Consider the following 18,973-nt stretch of genomic DNA (forward strand, 5'->3'; position numbering starts at 1 on the left):
ATGCTGCTTTGCTGCAGGGAAGATGCTGTGAACATCAGTGTCAACACATCTTAGTCAAATAAACACTATCTAACTAACGTAGCGTTTTCTATCCCCAGAATAGGTTGGTGGTTGTCTCCACATAAAGAGCAAAGCATTTCCCCTCTTGTAGTATCCTTCTCTTTCCTATGTGCCAAATTGTGGCGCCCACTGACCTCAGTGAGAGTCTTGCTGGTGATTTAGGACTGGGATTTGCCCTGTGTCCATTAAGATTTCCCAACCAGTGTTTTGCCTGTCCAAATTAACACACAGCTTGGTTGCTGGAGCACCTCCTGAGGCACTTTTACCTCCTTGAAGAGGATGGGGCACAGCACGGGGACTGAGGAGACATTGGTTCTATTCCTGCTTCTGCCACCTTCGGCCAGTTACTTCTCTGCACCTTTGTTTCCAATCTCGCTCCTTGTCTGTTTAGAGTGTAAGGTCTTTGGGGCCAGGGCTGTCCCTTACTGGGTGTGTATGTGCCGATCACAATGGAACCTCAAACTTGGTTGAGGCCTTAAGGTTCTACTGTAGCACAAATATTTAATAAGACGTGTATTTCCCCTGGGATATGATTAGGGCCCTACCAAATTCATGGCCCATTTTGGTCAATTTCATGGTCATAGGATTTTAAAAATCGCAAATTTCATGATTTCGGTTATTTAAATCTGAAATTTCACGGTGTTGTCTTTGTAGGGATTCTGACCCAAAAAGGAGTTGTGGGGTGGTCGCAAGGTTATTGTAAGGGGGGATGCAGTACTGCTACCCTTACATCTGCACTGCTGCTTGCAGCCGTGCTGCCTTCAGAGCTGGGTGGCAGGAGAGCAGCAGCTGCTGGCCGGGAGCCCAGCTCTGAAGGCAGAGCCGCCGCCAGCAGCAGCGCAGAAGTAAGGATGGCACGGTGTGGTATTGTCACCCTTACTTCTGCGCTCCTGCCTGCAGAGCTGGGCCCTCAGTCAGCAGCCGCTGCTCTCCTGCCACCCAGCTCGGAAGGCAGCCATGCAGAAGCGGAGACGCCAACTCTGTGGGTGCTCCGGGGCTGGCGCACCCACGGGGAAAAATTGGTGGGTGCTCTGCACCCACCGGCAGCTCCCTGCCACACCCCCCACCCCAGCTCACCTCCGCCTCCTCCCCTGAGCACGCTGCTTCTCCCCCTAGCTCCCAGCGCTTCCCGCCAAGAAACAGCTGTTTCGCCGCGGCAAGCACGGGGAGGGAGGGGGGAGGAGGGGGAACGCGGCATCCTTGGGGAAGAGGCGGGGCCGGGGGAGGGATTTGGGGAAGGAGTCCAATGGGGCAGGGAGGGAGTGGAGTTGCGGCGGGGACTTTGGGGAAGGGGTTGGAATGGGGGTGGTGCAGGGGCAGGGCAGGGGTGGAGTCGGGGCGGGGGGGCACGAGCACTCACTGGCGCCAGGAAAAGTTGGCACCTATGTGCAGAAGTAAGGGTGGCATGGGATGGTATCGCCACCCTTACTTCTGTGCTGCTGCTGGCAGGGCACCGCCTTCAGAGCTGGGCACCCGGCCAACAGCCACCACGTTCTGGTCGCCCAGCTCTGAAGGCAGCGCAGAAGTAAGGGTGGCAATATCACAACCCCCCTAAAATAACCTTGTGACCCCCCCTGCAACTCCCTTTTGGGTCAGGACCCCCAATTTGAGTATAGGGTAAAAGCACTCAAAAGACCAAATTTCATGGGGGGAAACCAGATTTCACAGTCCGTAATGAGTTTTCCATGGCCGTGAATTTGGTAGGGCCCTAGATATGTAATCTAACTATTTTCTGTCCTCTAAACTTTCAGGTACAACTGCATTGGTATAAGAAGCCAGATGCAAACCATTTCAAATACAATAATCCCTATCGCTCTTCATCAGTAGATCTCCAAGCACTTTACAAAGGAGGTGAGTACCATTATCCTTGTTTTACAATTGGGGAAACTGAGGCATACAGCAGGGCAGTGACTTGTCTAAGGTCACCCAGCAGGTCAGTAGCAGATCTGGGAGTAGAACCCAGGGTTCTGAGTCCCAGTCCAGTGTTTTAGATACTAGGTCACACTGTCGCCTGCAAAGCAGTAGATTTCAGTCTAGTAGTGGAAATGAAAGAGTAAGGAAACATCAATTATTCCCAAAGAAAGGTTGGACAAATTGATTTTATCTAACTGTTTGCTGGTTAAAGAAAGTTTATGTGATGCTCTTGGCCAGGACTGTTTTCCTTTAGGTATGACTGGGGAGATCACTGGTGAAATAATGGGTAACACATTAGTTTCCATCTGCTAGATTTAGTTCTAGCAGAGACTTTTCCTAGACTGGTCAAAGGGATGACTCATGCACAGGTCATCCAAGGCATATAGAGATAAATTATTCAGGGTTTAATGCATGGTGATCCCTGGTTACATATTCCATTGATAATCTTTGAGTCCTTGCATCATACATGCACACTTCCGGGTATAGGTTTGGGGTTGATTTTCAGAGCAACTCAGTGAGTATTCCATACAGAATTCCCATTATTGCAGTGTACAGGACTTAATAGTCCATAGCAAAGAAATGCAACATTAAATGATTTATTAAAGCAGCAAACTGAAATTTACACTCATCCCTTGTATTCTAGAAGAGCTCAGTTTGCATTGAAAAGGTGAGTGAAGAGAAGCTGGCTCAAATTTCTTCCAAGGTGAAATTTAATGTTGGCAACTTTGCTAATACTCTAAACTTACCAACAGCTGATGACAGCGGATCACAGTTAAGATGGCACAAAGTAATAGGGTCAAGATGGACTCATTACTACCCCTGGACATGCAATTTGCCACATGATAAAGAAAGCCTTTGTTCTCCTTTGCATGGCTAGAAGGCTGTGTCTGTTTCTTTCAGATGATGATGTAGCCCCAAGTGAGCCAAATGAATATGTACAAGTTCTCTTTGCACTGTAAAATTACAGGCTGGAGTTATCCTAGATGCTTGTACACATAAAATAATTGACCCAACCAGTTTATCGTCTGTGTGTGACTCCCACACAGGTTCTACTAACTTTGAACCGGGGGCAAAGACAATGCTACTTTGGTTTTCCTACCAATTCTACAGATCTCAAGCTGATGCAGATTTGTGGAATCCCAAGGAAGGCCAAAGTTAGCTGCTGTGATCAAGTATGACCATCCTCCTGGGATTCAGCATCTATTAAAAATACCCTATCCTAATAACGATGGACCCACACCAAAACTCGGGATCTGAACCCTGAATTCACAGCCACATTTTGTATCTTTACAAAGGTCTTCACCAAGACCCCCACTGAAACACTCAGTAATCCAGGGTTCAAACACCAGATTCAAATCTGTACTTTTTCAACTGTCAGGATGTTCAGGTTTTAGTGTTTGGGTTTGACCCATTAGAGAGAAACCTACACTGTTTCAGCTGAGACCTCATCCCAGGCATTGCATCCAAGCTGCCTTGGATAGCTATTGTATAAAGATGCCTGGTCTTGTACAGGCACTGCAAGCACAAGAGTCTCCAAAGCCTAATGGTTGGTTGTCCACCCTTTCCACTTAGTGCAGACCGAGAGAGCAGGTTCCCCACAGGTATGTAGTTCCCTCTGGAATACCAGCTGGAGCCAATTTTTGTTTTCTTTTAATCTCCAAATTTCACCAGAATTTAGCAAGAATAGATTTGGAGGGGGAGGGGGAGAAACCAGTATGTTGCAGCTTCCTGTGGCAGAAGAATAGAAAGTCAATAATTTTGTTTGCAATACTCAGCTGATCATAAAGTGAGGGAAGCAGGACCAATGACACAAACAGGAAGAAAGTGTGATTGGAGAGGTAAACAGTGGAGGCCACTGAATGTAAATGTTTAGCTCTGGTAGGAGCCTGCAGTGAGAGTGGCTGGAAGACTTACTGCTGCCATGCAGAGGTGGGTGACAAAGGATTTGCTGCACAGGGCATCCGTAGGATGTTAGGAATTGAAATTGACACAATCACCTGAATGCAAATCACAGCACTGGCGGGACCTGGGCAACACAGGCAAAGTTAAACTTCATCCCCTTGTGACTAAAGAGCTTAAAAGTAGAAGCAGGAGAGGCGACTGGCAGCGTCTGGCTAGTTATATGGAGAAAAGGTAACCAGGAGTATGAAGGTCAGTGTCAAATTATTTCAGGAACGGAGCTGTTGTGTGGTATTTTCTATACAATGTCTGTACTCTGTTTATGGGGCTATGTGTACCAATAAGACTGATGAAGAATGGCAGCAAGACTTCTTGTCAGCTATTCCACCTTTGTCGACTTGGGTATCTCTTACTTGAATCAGGGGAACCCAAATGACACACTATTTATTGGGGGAAGTTTTTCCAGGTGAACTTTTAAAATTTTGTTCAGATAAAAATAACAAATGTGTTGATAAATATTTACACGGCTTGATACCGAACCCTAACATGCCTTAATTCATTATATATACACTGTAATGGCATGTAACGTGGGCTGCTTTATGTGGGATGCAATTGAATAAATCCAGCCAAACAACTGAAAAATGCCTATTTCCTATGAACAAAATTCTGTATGTACATTTGTCAGCATATCGTTTGGAAGTTTACAGAATTTCTGCTGCATGAGTGTCCCTGAGGCGGCCTCAGGTTTAATATTCAGATCAATCCCTCTATTTTAAGAGATTAGCAAAACTAACACAGACGATTTCTGCATATAGTGACTAAAATTCTTTCTTAAGCAGCTAAATCCCTTTCTCTGAGGTCCAAGTTTATTTTATTTGCAAGGATTTCTCTCTTGTTTGATGCCTATAAAAACAACATTAGAGTCAAAGCCTTGCTCTGGTACATTTGTTTGCCATTTACTTCTTTTATGTTAAGTTTTAAAAACATTTCTGATTAACCAGGTTATATGATCTCTAGATTTTATGGGACTGGTTTCCAATTAGGTGTTTTGACTATCCAGACATCTGTTTAGAGCATAGATTGTTCCAGTGTAATTATTTTTTACATGTGTACATCACATAGGAAATAAAAAAAGATACGTAAACAGGAGAAAAAATAACTTTTCCCTTTCCGAACAATCCATAGCAATAACATTTTACTAGTGTTCCGTAGTGTTCATCCAGGAGTGGCCATAACAGTTGGGCAGGGGAGTGTATATTCTGTAAATGAACATGACTCAGTTTCCAGTGTCACTTTTTCCATTCTAAATTACCTAAACATTTTCTCATTCAGGCAACCCTTCTTGTTTTGCCAGAATGAATACACAGAGCTGATAGTGTGCAAACAGCCTGAAGTTTTTAAAGGGGAATGATAAATATTTGTGGTACTTGTTTGTTTGTTTCTGGTCATAGGAAGAACCCCTCAACCAAAAAAAAAAAAAAAAGCTTCTCAATATAAAAACACAAGGCAAGTGGTTTTTGCAAGCTATTCTAGTCCTGCAAAAATATATCCATGTCCACAGATCTAGCAGTGAGTCTGGCTTTATTACTAAAACTGGCTTTAACTTAGAATATTGAAATATTACTATCATTTAAGAGTTATTAGCAGTTTCTCCTGTTAAGCCCTGAGTCGTTGGATATTTTGTATCTGAAGAGGAGTTAGGTAAAACCATGAGAGATTAAGTGGTGATTTTAACTTGAAATGTATAATATTGGTTTCCACTGGATATCCTAAAGCACTCTTTAAGGGCCTGATCCAAAGACTGTTGAATGGGCTTTCAATCAGACTCTCGTTGATAGGCTACAGACATACTGAATTCTCAAGTGGATACTCTTTGAACAGCTTCCTCAGATAACTGAATTAAAACTCTTGAAAGGGATCCAGTAGTTATATAAGCATAGGACTATGATAATGTTTGGAACAAAACTTCCATTGACCATCTACAGATTCTGGATTCTGTATCCCAGGTAGGCAGGATCCATGTTGAATTTTGGGTCACCAACAGTGTTTCCACTTGCTCAAGTGAAAAGAGCCCTACTCCATGACATCCTCTTTCTTCCAGAATATGTCATTTATTTTGGCCACTATCCACCTGTGAGAAGACAGATGTTGTATTCGAATCCAATTAACACTGTTTCATTGCTTATACCTTATTATGTTTGATGTAAACTAGATAACTGGTGATTAATAATTCTGGAGTTCTTTTGCTCATTTAAATTATAGTATGCCTGCAAGTTTTATAAGAAAAGTTGTGTAACAAATAGTGAGATCACACATGTGGACTTAATTCACAAGAAATAATAACTACAATAACTATGTTTTTCCAGACTGTGTGCCAGACCTTCAGCTAGTGTGAAGCCATTTAGTTGTATTGACTTCCTATACTTTTAGCAATGTTTAGATATCATTATGAGTGCTCAATAAACTGAACTTTGGCATAAAAATACCTTATTCCTGCCCACACTGTCTTGGTTAGTTACATAAGTACCATTGTATTCTTTCTGTACCCTGATAGATTACGGTTGTAACTAACAATGCAGCCCAAACAATGACTGTGACAATATAAAAGCCATATTCCATGCCATAACTTCATAAGTAATTTATAAAAGGCACCTAAGTTAGTTGCATGAATTGCAATATTTGCACTCTGAGAATTAAAAATTGTGAATAATTTTGCCTATTAAATATATTTGAAAGTATTTGTTCAGCTGGGGAGAGCACCCTGACTAGAATTCTCCTGGCAGCGAATGGAGCACCAGTATGAGATGATTTGACCCTCCTACCTCGCTCTGGAGGGAAACGATACTTTCCACTAACCATCGCTTCTGAGGTTCTATTTGGGGTTAGATCCAGATGGAGCTTATTGCCATAAGCTTCAAAAGGTGTTTGCGATAGCCACTGATGTAATCTGGGAACCGACAGGCAGGGAGGCGTCTAGTAAGGCCCCAGCACAGCTCTTCACTTCAACAGTGGTTTGGCAGATGCCTTCAATTGCTGGAGCAGTTGTACATTTTGTCGTCTCTTCTGAATGCTTTTCCACGGCAGAGCAGCACCACCTCTGTATTATCCAGGTGGAACTTTAGCCAACTGGCTTCCATCCAGGTCTTTGTTCTTGCCAAATCTTTTGGGGAGTCTGACACTGGTTATGACTGGGGCCAATGAAAAGGAATTGCAGACCTGAGTATTGTCAACATACTGATGTGGTACCAAAGCCTGTATCGTGTTATGATCTACTGATAGCAAGGGAACCCTGTTGCCCATCCAAACAGATGAAAGCCTACAATTTAAAGCTGAAAAGGTCCAGAATGACACTTATTTGTATACAGACACTGGCGTATGTGCCAAAATAGTTTGCAAGATTAATCATTCTGTTTCTACTTGTCCTGGAGCTGCTTGCCTGAGGCTGATATTTTTGAGATAACCCGTTTTGATGCTTCTTATCTGCCTTTGTAAAATGCTTCATGTTACAATTTCACAGCTAAATTTCATTTTGCAAAAGCCATACATGTATAGGCCATTCTGGAAGACCATAACACTGCAGTGAACATCACTTCCAAAGCATGAAATTATACCGTGGGAAGAGCACCAGGGAAACATCCTTTACCTCGCCGGTTAAGTTTCAAATTATTATTGACACTGTTAGTGATTTTTTTGTCTCTATTTTCTACTGTGTTGTTCTCTGTTATCCCTAGTATAGCACTTAAAATGACTGACCACCAGTTAGTGAATTTGGGAAACATGTTGGTACAAGATCTGTATTAACTCATTGGGCCAGATCAGCTGGTATAAATCAGCGTAGCTTTGGTGAAGTAAGCGTAAACATGCTAATGTACACAAGCTGATATCTGTCCCATTATTCAAATTCCAAGTTAAGAAATCTTCCAGCTCTAGAGTTTTTGTCTCGGTACTGTTTTCTCCCCTAATAGGTACACAAGGAAAGAGTTGGAATAAATGTAAATGCACATGGTGCTGTTTGCAAGCATGCCAACAAAATACATTCAGCATTGTTCATACAGACAGTGCAATCCACCCATTCCATTTCTCTACTCTGTACTCACATCACATGCTTTGTACAGCAATCAGTTGAGAAAACACATTTGTTGCATGGAACAGCTTACAGTAATTATGAGCAGTGGCTAACATAGGGATGGATCCTCAGCTGGTATAAAATGATGTCGCTCTACTGAAGTTAACAGCACTTCCCCAATTTACTCCATAACAATCTTTATATAGGTAAATATGTTGGTTCTTTGGCTAAGAATGGAATGAAAGTCAGACAAAAGTAAAGAGATAATAGAGTTCAGTGAAGTTACGCCCTGGATGAATTTGTTCTGTATTTTGTATCATTGTTTCTTTTCAAAGATGCCAGTAAAGTTGGCTTTATTTCAGATTCGGCCTCTATATTTGCTGTGGTTCAGTTTTCTTTGTAGAAAATAAGTCTACGTGGGTTATTGCCAACAAAACAGGATCCCCTCCTGATATAAAGCATCAAATTGGTATCCTGCCTTTCTTTTATTTTCCAAAGCATTTTTTAGACTTTCTCCAACCGTCAGTGGAGTTAAACCCAAGATGAGTTTGGGGCATAGTGTTCACTATGTTTTAGTGCAGTATTCAGCACAGAAGGAAAATGTTAACTTCTTCAGTGTTTGCATAGAATCTTAGGGGTTGGGGACCCAACTTTCAGGGGTCACCCAAAATGTACCCAAAATATTTACAAGTGCATCCATATACATAAGCCTGACTCCTTGTTTGCATGGCTGGGTATTCTTTATAGTGGTGCCTATTAGCCCAGTCATGGACCAGATGCCTATTGTCCTAGGTGCTGTACAAGCACTGAACAAAAAGACAGTCCCTGAACCCAAAGACCCAGGTGACTGCTCACCTGATTACAACCTATTTGCATGTAAAACCCAGTGTGTGTGTGTGTGGGGGGGGGTGTTTCTATTTAGCCTTAAGGTTAAACTCAGTCATCATCATAGGACATAATGCACAGCCATGCTGGAAATGTGTTGGGAAACAATTTAGTTGAATATGCTCTTTATGTAGTATATTTTTATTAATATTCTCTCAGCTGGGGCAGATTCTGCAAATCACTGCAATCACTGGTTCTTTTTGTGTTTTGCTTCCCAGTTAATTAATTGGACAACACCTTTTACAAGTGATAGGTAACATTGTTGCCATTCTCCCCCTCCTAAAAAGCACCATATTCTGACATTTAGAAGGTTTTATTCTAAAAGTCTTTCTTTCACAACTTGGGAAGATCCCCACGGATATCCAATCCAGTTCAACTGGAGCTCTTTTACTGTCGCAGATGCTTTCCAAAAGCCATTTAGTAACTACCAAAATTAACTGTAATGTACTCCTCTAATTTATTTGTTAGAAACAAGCCTCTAGTGCTGTTGTCAACATACATTTATTCTATATTGACCATTTTGAAACAGAACATTTTTGATTATGATGTCAATCTGCTCATAAAAATACAGGCTACCTTTCACAACAGTTGAAGAAAACACAATAATATATATAAACCTGGTTCTTTCATTAGCTTTTCAGCCTGTTGAAAAAAAAATGTGTTTTAAAATAGTTGTATGCCTTACAGAGGGTCATAATTGCTTCTGCTATGGTTACTATAGGAACTGTTGTTCTTCCTTTGCCTTTTTAGTATACCTCTATAACAATAACATACATATATACATTTATATAGTTCCGGTTAGAAACAAAGTTGATTATCTGCAGCTAGGTAGGGGTGGAATGATGGGGAGAAATGGATTTTTCTCCCCACCCCAGGCAATAGGTTCATAGTAGTTTAAATAATATATAATTTTTGTTTCCCATGTCTTGGGACCTATTTCTTACAGAGGAAAGAACCTTTCACACCAGACATGAACAGAAGTATTAATTCCAAAGAAAAAGAACAGGGTCAGATTCTTCCTTTTTTCCATGTGTGAAAATGCAAAGCAAGACCACTGGATGTCAGCGGTCACACTGGTATAAAACTAGTATGGGGTCAGAATCGGACTCCAGTTCTCTCAGATTATAAAATAACTCATCAGGGTGTAAGTTACACTAAAAAGAACATGTCTCTGCCAGGAAAACCATCTTTCTATTTTAACAGCTCAGCAAAGAATATTTCAGACAATGACAAACCACCTATTTCTATAGACTGTGACAGGGTCAGGCCAGATGGTTACAGGAGAGTGATAGAAGGTAAATACATTAGCCCCAGATTAAGCAGGTCCCTTTCCCCTGAGTAAGATAATGGGCTGCAGAACAATCATAAAGCTACTAGAATCAATTTAGACAGGCTGGCTAATCAGGGCACCTGGTTTAAAGAGGACCTCAGTTCAGTCAGTGAGGGGCGTGCAAAGAACTGGGAGCAAGAGGCACACAAGGAGCTGAGAGTGGGAAGGTGGACTGCTGGAGGACTGAGGAGTACAAGTGTTATCAGGCATCAGGAGGAAGGTCCTGCCATGAGGATAAAGAAGGTATTGGGAGGAGGCCATGGGGAAGTAGCCCAGGGAGTTGTGTCATGCAGCTGTTACAGGAGACACTGCAGACAGCTGCAATCCACAGGCTGGAACCCGGAGTAGAGGGCAGACCCGGGTTCCTCCCATCCCTCCAACTCCCTATTTGATACAAGAGGAGTTGACCTGGACTGTGAGTCCCACCAGAGGGGAAGGTCTCTGGCCTGTCCCCAGACCCACTAGGTGGGTCAGCAGAGACTGCAGGGATTGTTCTCCTCCCTTTCCCCATGCTGGCCAGTGATGAGGTTAGCTGAGTGAACAGCAGGTTTGAGCCACAAGCAAAAGTGGCCAGACTGAGGGCTGTCTTGAATCTCAGAGGCAAGCAAATCCGCCAATAAGCGCAGGACCCACCAAGGCAGAGGAGGAACTTTGTCACAAGACTTAAAAAAACCCCAGCAACCTAGTTTTAGAGAAAGTCTTTATCTTGTTGTCAGTGGTCTGTTCTCCAACAGACCTCCAACAGTGAGGTCAATAACAGTTCAGCAAGCAACTGACAGTCTGCTGCAGTAACTTCCCGTTTGTCCTTGATTAAAGCGACCAGCCATTTGGGGACCCAGCCTGCTGTCCTTATGCTCTTCCTGATTGCCATGAGAATTTTGCTTCAGTAAGTACTGCAGGGTCAGTACCTTGGTATGAGATAAATGGTCATTGTATAGGGTCCTAAGGGCAGATTCTTGTGTATGTATTAGTAATAATAATTATTTACATAATGGCACCTACAGAGATGTTTAAAAAGGCACTGGCTGCAGACTATGGAGACAAGCTCTTTGGGGCAGGGCCTGTCTCTTTGTTATGTATTTGCATAATGGGGCTCTGATCTATGAATGGGGCTCCCAGGTGCCTCCAAACACAAATAATAAGAAATAATAATTGACACATTTGCAGAATTGCTTATAAAAATGAGTGTGTTCATGGTATTGTAATGAATATTAATTGTTTTGAACCATCAAGACATATGCATATCCAGAAATGAGCGACCACATAATCCTGAAGCTTCTCCAGAATAGCCAGTGTGCCACACCGGATTACCAGAGTAACTAAAGGTCTTTTAAGCAAGGTCCATCTTGCTGTGGCATTCACAGGGCCTTGGTTATATATTGTCTGTCAGTCATAGCCATTCATTAGATGTGAAGCTCCATCAATCTTTTAAGTGTCTTTTGTGAAGTGCATCATACATACACTTGTGGGTGCTATAAAAAAGTAATAAAAATACTTCAGATGATTAATAAAATCGGCATGACTAGTATTTAATTTAAAAGAGTTTTGCAAAAACAGTTGGATAAAGTGCCCAGAATCCCATCGAGGTAAATGATGAAGTAATGAGCAAATTTCTTCTCTGCTGCACCGTTTGCTTGCTTAGAATTTCCCTTCAAAAGAGGGGCAGGGAAAAACCGCTTGAGTCTACAGTGATGAGTATCATAGAAAGGCTTCTGAATAAACAGAGATACTTGGTGCCTGTTATTTATCTAGTGCTTGCGCTGCAGGATGCTCTCCGAACAAGAGGCTAGTTGGTGTCTTGGCGCTACAGGGAAGAGTGTGGGAAGGAGATTAGAACAGAAAATAAAATGGAAATCGGGGTTTGGGGGCGCTCTTTCCAAGAGGGATTTGCTGGGCTTTCCCTTTACACAGGGATCTGTGTCTGGGCCGCTATTTGGGGAGGGCTCGTTCTGGTTTTGCACAGTCTAGTTTGACTGCTGGGGTTAGGGTGCCGATTGAAACTGGAGCCTGTGTGCGTGTGGAGGGCTAGAAGGGGGTGGGTTTGCCCCTTCACAAGTTACTGTGGGTTTCTCTCGGGCTCCCAGTGAGGAATGGTGATCCGGAGCCGGGGACCAGGGTCTAGATGTCTGGTTTCAGCTCCCTGAAATCCCATAGGGGCGGGGGGGAACCGGCGAGGGGCAGCCCCTTGCCAGCCGGGCTGGAGAGCTTCCCGCAGCGGTGGGGACGGGGGGGCTCTGCCCCCGCGCTCAGGGCTGGAGCCAGCGCGTAGCCGGCAGTGGGGCAGCCTCCCACGGCTCCAGCGGGGCTGGTCCGGCCCGGCCAGGAGGGACGGAAGGGGAGGAGACCAAGGCAGCTAAGAGTGAGGGGCTCGGCCGGCCGGCCGGCCACACCGGAGTGGCGGTGACCGAGGCAGCGGCTCCTCCGGCGGGGTCCCGGCGATCAGCCGCGCCATGTGCTGGTCTCTGGCCGCCGCCCTGCTGGGCACCCTGCTGCTGCTGCTGCTGCTGCTGCGCTCCCGGCGGACGCGGTGAGTGACCAGCCTGCACCTGTGCCCAGAAACAGGGCAGCCCGGGGCAGCCTGCGTGGGCGGGGGGAGGGTCCCCCAGCGCCCGGCTCCAGTGATCGGGGTACCGAGACCACGGTGACGGGCGCGGTGTGGCCCCAGGTAAACAGAGGTCCTGCCTTGCCGGCTCTGCTCCTGCCCATCGCCGAGCAGCTGCAGGTGGGCCTGGCCCCACCGTCAGCATGGGATTGGGGTGGCTACACGCGGATGGGTGTCCGCGGGGAGCAAGAGGGAGCTCTGTTCTCAGGTCTCTTCTCCAAACCCCATTGAACCATCATAGGCCAGAACCCCGGTCACTGATGGGTTGCAGGCTACCGCAGGTGGTGTAGGGTGTGGGGAGGGGGGTTCAGTCTTTTATATACCAAATGCCGCCCTCTCCTCGCTAGATAAGTTCGGGCCCTGGCGCTGCAGTCCCTACTTATGTAAATCTCTAGCCGGAAACCAGTGGGGTCTGCTTAGGGGTCACTGTGAAAAGAGGAGCAGAAAGGAGGGGGAATGAATCCCGTGAAAAAATATGGATGAAGGGAAATGTGAATACATAGGAGAAGGGGAGAAAGGAAAATAGCGACTGTATAGGGCATGGGCTTGCGCCAGCCTCACTTTTAGGGAATGTTATTTTGTCCTTAATAGGTTGCACAGGATTCCCTCTAGATAGGAAAAACAAGTTTTAAAAACGCTTCTGAATTATTCTCTGGGGGAGGAGTATAACCCATAGGTTTAAATGACAGTGGAAAAAAAGTTTGCAAACTCAGTCTCCTTCTACAGAGCTGTGAATTGATTCAAGTTTTCAAAACCTTGATCTCTGTGAGATTTACGCATTGCTAGTTATTGAGCCAGGGCACCACCGATTGGCAATCTGAATCTGCTGATTAGGATGAACACCGCAGTAATCAGTCGAAATCAGAGCAGATTCCATGTTTAATGGGGTTTGTGTAAAATTCTCTCATTCTGAAAGATCCCAGGGTATGGTCTGAGTTGCTAAAGACCCCAATCTTAAATTTGTTTGGCTCCACATAGGCCCTTCTTTACACCCCCTTGCATCGTAACTAATACTTGGCATTTTGAAAATGTTCCCTGGTAGTTATTTCATTGTCATTGGGCCAGACTGTCATTGGCTATACTGGTGGTGTGAATCTGGAGTAATTCCATTGACTTTACTTCTTTACACGAGTGATAAGGAGGTCAGAATGTGATCCTGACCCTTCAAAATGAAGGCTGTAACAGTGTTCAAATCCCAGCTCCTCGAGTGGGTGACCCAACAACAAGTAACTGAGGGTACAGTATTGGATTTGCCTTGCTCAGGGAACCACATGGGCACCTCATACCATCTCTGCTCCCTTTGAGTTGGCAGGGGAATTAAAAGGACAAGATTCCTATTTTCCTTCCAGAAGTTCCAAACAGTCAGATTCCTGCCAATTTTCATATCCTCGGAGCAATGAAACCTCAAGCGCGTTTGTGACAATGGAGCGATCTGAATGCACGGGCATCAGGTGCTTATGCACTCTGGGTTTGTTTGGGTTGCCCTGTTATTTTAACAGCATGGCAGCCCTCATTTCGGAATTGCGGTTGTTTTTCCAGTATCGTAGGGATCTTTCAAGGTTGACAGTGCTCAGTTTACTGCATCCCATTGTGCCTTGGTATTGCGTAGGATTGAGAAAGTACCCTATACGTGTTGCTGTAGAATTATGATTTATTGTTTTTCCAACACCCAAAAATGTGCTCGAGTCTTTACAGAACAGAGCATGTTTGCAGTGGTGTTGTAGCCGTGCTGTAGACCCAAAGAAGAGCTCTGTGTAGCTTGAATGCTTTCCCCTTCCACCAACAGAAGTTGATCCAGTACAAAATATTACCTTACCCGTCTTGTCTCTCTTAGAACAGAGTATGGCAGATTCCTGGTCTAAAGCACTTAGAATCCAGAACCAAAAACTGCAGAAGTAAGGGGAAAGGATGTAACATTTGCCCCCGTATATCTTTGTCTTTTCCTTAACACGCTTACCTTTTGCTGTGTAGACCTACCCCAAAAAACCACGTGGCTTGCCTGAGCCAGCCGATTCAAGCTGGGCTCCAGCCCAGGCCCAGAAGTCTACGCTTCAATCAAATAGCCCCGCAGCCCGAGCCCTGTGAGCCCAAGTTGGCTGGCACGGGCCAGCCCTGGTTTTTTCTTTGCTGTGTAAACATATCCCTTGTGGTATATATGTTATTGACATACCTGGCCTTAGTCTGGTGAATTACAGATGCCATAGCATAACAGCTTTAAATCCTAAAATTTCAGTCCTTTGTCAGTTTGCAAGACCCATAGGATTATTTTAATGCACTTAGGTATTTCCATTTAATTTCTTCTTTTATATTAGCTATATTAGAAAGAAATAAACCCACAAATTAATATCTTTTTGTCATTAACGCTTATGCGCACTATTATATTGTTTAACCAGCATAAATCTGAGATACTTCCAGTAAATTAAAAAAAAAAACAACAACCCACAAACCCTTCCTTTGAGCTGCTAACTAGTCCCCACTCCTTTATGACTCAGGATAGTAATGACAAGTCCTTTTGGGGGTTACGTCTTTGGAGCCCTGGAGACATAAAAAGATTCAGACTTGGGGAGCCAGAATGCAATCTGGCCATATAATTCTATTCATGTGATGTTCCAAAGCATGGTTGATCTGTGAAACAAAGCAAGGTGCAGATGGTAATGTCGTTTCACACTGACACACCCATAACATGCTGGAATGCAGGAGTTTAAGTACCAATGGTTATTAAGTAACTGTAGGGCAATCCTTCCACAGGGCTTTAAGAGCTTTTACCGATCTTTTTTTCCAGGCTACCGAGTGAACCTCCACTTGACAGAGGCTTTGTTCCTTGGCTGGGACATGCTGTGGAATTTGGAAAAGATGCTGCCAGCTTCCTGTCTCAAATGAAGCAAAAACATGGCGATATTTTCACAGTAAGCGCCCGCTGTGAATTGCCGGTGCTGCCGGGGTTTAACTCCAGAGGGGTGCACAGTTCAGCTGTTCAACCAAAAGCAGCCCAGAAAGCTTTGTGGGAACAGCTTTGAGTGGACGCCACAGACCAGCATAAATATCAACAAACCTTTCCTCTTCTCTCAACAAACCTTTCCTCTTCTCTCCTGGCCACTCTGCCTCTTCCTTCCCCCAGCTACAGTAAGCCAGTCTGGAGCTGCTTTTAAACTAAACAGTGCATGAGCGGCTTTATTTTAGAAGGCTTTAACATCACCTTTCATACGTACCACAGAGCAGCTTCATTTTTCATAGCAACATATTTTCCCCATACCTGCATTAGACTACACATTGGTGTCTTCAGTCCATTCTGCTTCCTGTAGGGGCCCAAACTTATACTTCAGAGGAAGGTGGATGCCCTCATAATGTTGTACAGTGTTAGGGGGTGAGAGGAAATGACCTTTGCACTGTTAAAGTCAGTGGGAGTTTTGCCTGAGTGAGGAGTGCAAGGTGGGTCCCTTAACTTGTATAGCTACAGGGGATGTTCAGAGTCATAAAATTCCTAAGAATCCTGAGCCCAGATATGTAACTGTGACCAGGTATGCTACCCTCTTGGTCAGTGAGTTTCTGTGTTTCCATGGGAGCATGGGAGTTTTTCAGACCATCAAATATGCAGTCAAAATAACATTTTGGAATTATTTGCAGACTATTGCACCTCAGCTAGTGTAAATCAATGTGCCTCCATTGAGATCAAAGGCCCTGCACTACTTTGCACCAGCTCAGGATATGTGCTCAGCTGGGAATAATGAAGGAAAAGGACTGTATCTGAGTAATTGGACTTATTACTGCAGATTTTGGCTTAGCAGTTGTCCCACTGTTTGGTAATATTTCACATTTTTAATGTATTATTGTATTGATTAGGCTAATAGACCCATTAATTTTTTATTGTGGATTGTTTTTCTTCTTTAGATCCAGGTTGCTGGGAAATTTATCACCATCTTGTTGGACCCTCACTCATATGATTCGGTGCTCTGGGAGTCAAGTTGTCAGCTAGATTTCAGTAAATATGCATGCCTTTTAATGGATCGAATGTTTGATGTCAAACTGCCTGACTATGACCCCACTGAGGAAAAGGTCATGCTGAGATCGTGAGTATGATACAAAGGAAAATTTGGGCCAGTGTCTCCAGTTTGTTTTGGCATATTATTTTCCAGTGAGAGAGCCAGGCAGTTCCACCATGGAGGTGGCGGTCCTGGTATCCAGGACAGCGATACTAACCACAGTGTAAGTACAAAGCAAAATGGAAGGGGATAAGACCTGAGGTCTATCTAGATTTTCCCAGCGAGTCACTCAGTAAGGATGAAATGACAACGGGCTAACTATCCTAGAGGCCTGGCTTTGAAATACTAGAGATGGGTGCACTAGGAAGATGGCTAGATCTTAATCTATCTTTGTTAACTTTAAAAAGAAATAGCCAATAATAGCCCTGGTGGGTTTAAACTGTAACATGGTGTGGCAGCAAAAAAAGGCTAAGGTGGCTTGGGGTTGCACATGCAGAGCAGAGAGGTGATAATCCCTCTATGTACGGCTCTAGAGAAGCCATGCCTGGTGTACTGTATTCAGGGCAAAGCACTTCAGGACTGACTAAAAGGTAGAGTCAATTGTTTGACTACGCTTGTGGTCCGTTCTTAACAATGTTCAAGAGACCAAATTACCAAACGTAGCCAAATTCACTGGCTAAAGACACAGCAGTACAATGCAAAAAGGAGATATATATACCCCTCCTTCTGGGAAGCAAATTCTCACACTGTGTTCACCTTACACAAAAGGTGTGCTTCACAGATACAGCTTCAAACTCAATTGTGTTTATATTATGGTTGTTTCCAAGCTAAATGCCCCCTATATGTCACTTTAAGTTTAACCCACTAGTTTGTGCCAGCTTTGTCCTTGGTGCCTGAACATAAGAACGGCCAAACTGGGTCAGACCAATGGTACATCTAGCCTAGGATCCTGACTTCTGACAGTAGCCAGTGCCAGCTGCTTCAGAGGGAATGAACAAAACAGGTAATCATCAAGTGATCCACCCCCTGTCACCCATTTCCAGCTTCTGGCAAACAGAGGCTAGGGACACCATCCCTGTCCATCCTGGCTAATAGCCATTGATGGACCTATCCTCCATGAATTTATCTAGTTCTTTTATTAATCCTGCTATGGTGTTGGCCTACACAACATCCTCTGGCAAAGAGTTCCACAGGTTGACTGTGTGTTATGTGAAAAAATACTTTCTTTTGTTTGTTTTAAACATACTGCCTATTAATTTTATTTGATGACCCCTAGTTCTTGTGTTATGAGAAGGAGTAAATAACACTTCCTTATTTACTTTCTCCACACCAGACATAATTTTATAGACCTCTATCATATCCCCCCTTAGTCATCTCTTTTCCAAGCTGAAAAATCCCAGGTTTATTAATCTCTCCTCATATGACAGCTGTTCCATACTTTTTGTTGCCCTTTTCTGAACCTTTTCCAATTCCAATATACCTGGCTATACTTTCCCGTATCTCATTTTGAATACTACATTCCACGTGTTAATGAGCTAAGCAAGTACTCCCTAGCTGTACTTAGTAAAAGTATTCCTGCATCTTTGCTGTGGAAAGTTTTCTATTTTATAATGCCAAAGCTAATGTTAGCTTTGCAAAGTGCTGCGGGATGCTTGACATGGGTGAACAGAATTGTGGGAAGAGCATAGTACATTCAGTTACCATAACTTCCCAACAACCATATATATATATATATATATGTGTGTATATAAAACATATATTATATTAATACCATGCACATAATACCTATTCATGTGCTGTGTACTACACCAACAAATATGTATTGGCTAACATCAGTATGTGAATCATGTGGGTTAACTGAAGGGGCACACAAGAAAAGCAACAAAGGTTATAAGGGGACTGGCTAGAGGGATTCGTTTATAAGGAAGAATTAATACCATGGGGGGGAATATAGATAACTTGGCGAAGAGTCCTCCAGGTTATGTCTGGGAACAAACCTCGCTTGTATAGAATCATAGAATCATAGAATATAAGGGTTGGAAGGGACCCCAGAAGGTCATCTAGTCCAACCCCCTGCTCAAAGCAGGACCAATTCCCAGTTAAATCATCCCAGCCAGGGCTTTGTCAAGCCTGACCTTAAAAACCTCTAAGGAAGGAGATTCTACCACCTCCCTAGGTAACGCATTCCAGTGTTTCACCACCCTCTCAGTGAAAAAGTTTTTCCTAATATCCAATCT

At 43.8% G+C, this 18,973-nt stretch overlaps 1 protein-coding gene across 3 annotated transcripts in view; it reads left to right on the forward strand.

Annotated features, from left to right (window-relative positions):
- Nucleotides 1–18,973, forward strand: part of PTGIS (prostaglandin I2 synthase) — a 61,893-nt gene that overhangs the window by 14,360 nt on the left and 28,560 nt on the right. The window contains exons 2-4 of one of the 3 annotated variants that reach the window (XM_048820450.2): nucleotides 1,812–1,911; nucleotides 15,539–15,662; nucleotides 16,645–16,823. In XM_048820450.2, the coding sequence (XP_048676407.2) occupies nucleotides 15,633–15,662; nucleotides 16,645–16,823 (209 nt within the window). In that variant the 5' untranslated portion in view covers nucleotides 1,812–1,911; nucleotides 15,539–15,632. Of the gene's footprint in view, nucleotides 1–1,811; nucleotides 1,912–11,008; nucleotides 11,041–12,345; nucleotides 12,682–15,538; nucleotides 15,663–16,644; nucleotides 16,824–18,973 lie in introns of those variants that run through there. The other 2 variants (XM_075118772.1, XM_048820449.2) reach the window with 2 other exon arrangements.

This window comes from Caretta caretta, chromosome 13 (assembly GCF_965140235.1).
Source record: "Caretta caretta isolate rCarCar2 chromosome 13, rCarCar1.hap1, whole genome shotgun sequence".
In the NCBI taxonomy this organism is placed as follows: domain Eukaryota; kingdom Metazoa; phylum Chordata; order Testudines; family Cheloniidae; genus Caretta; species Caretta caretta.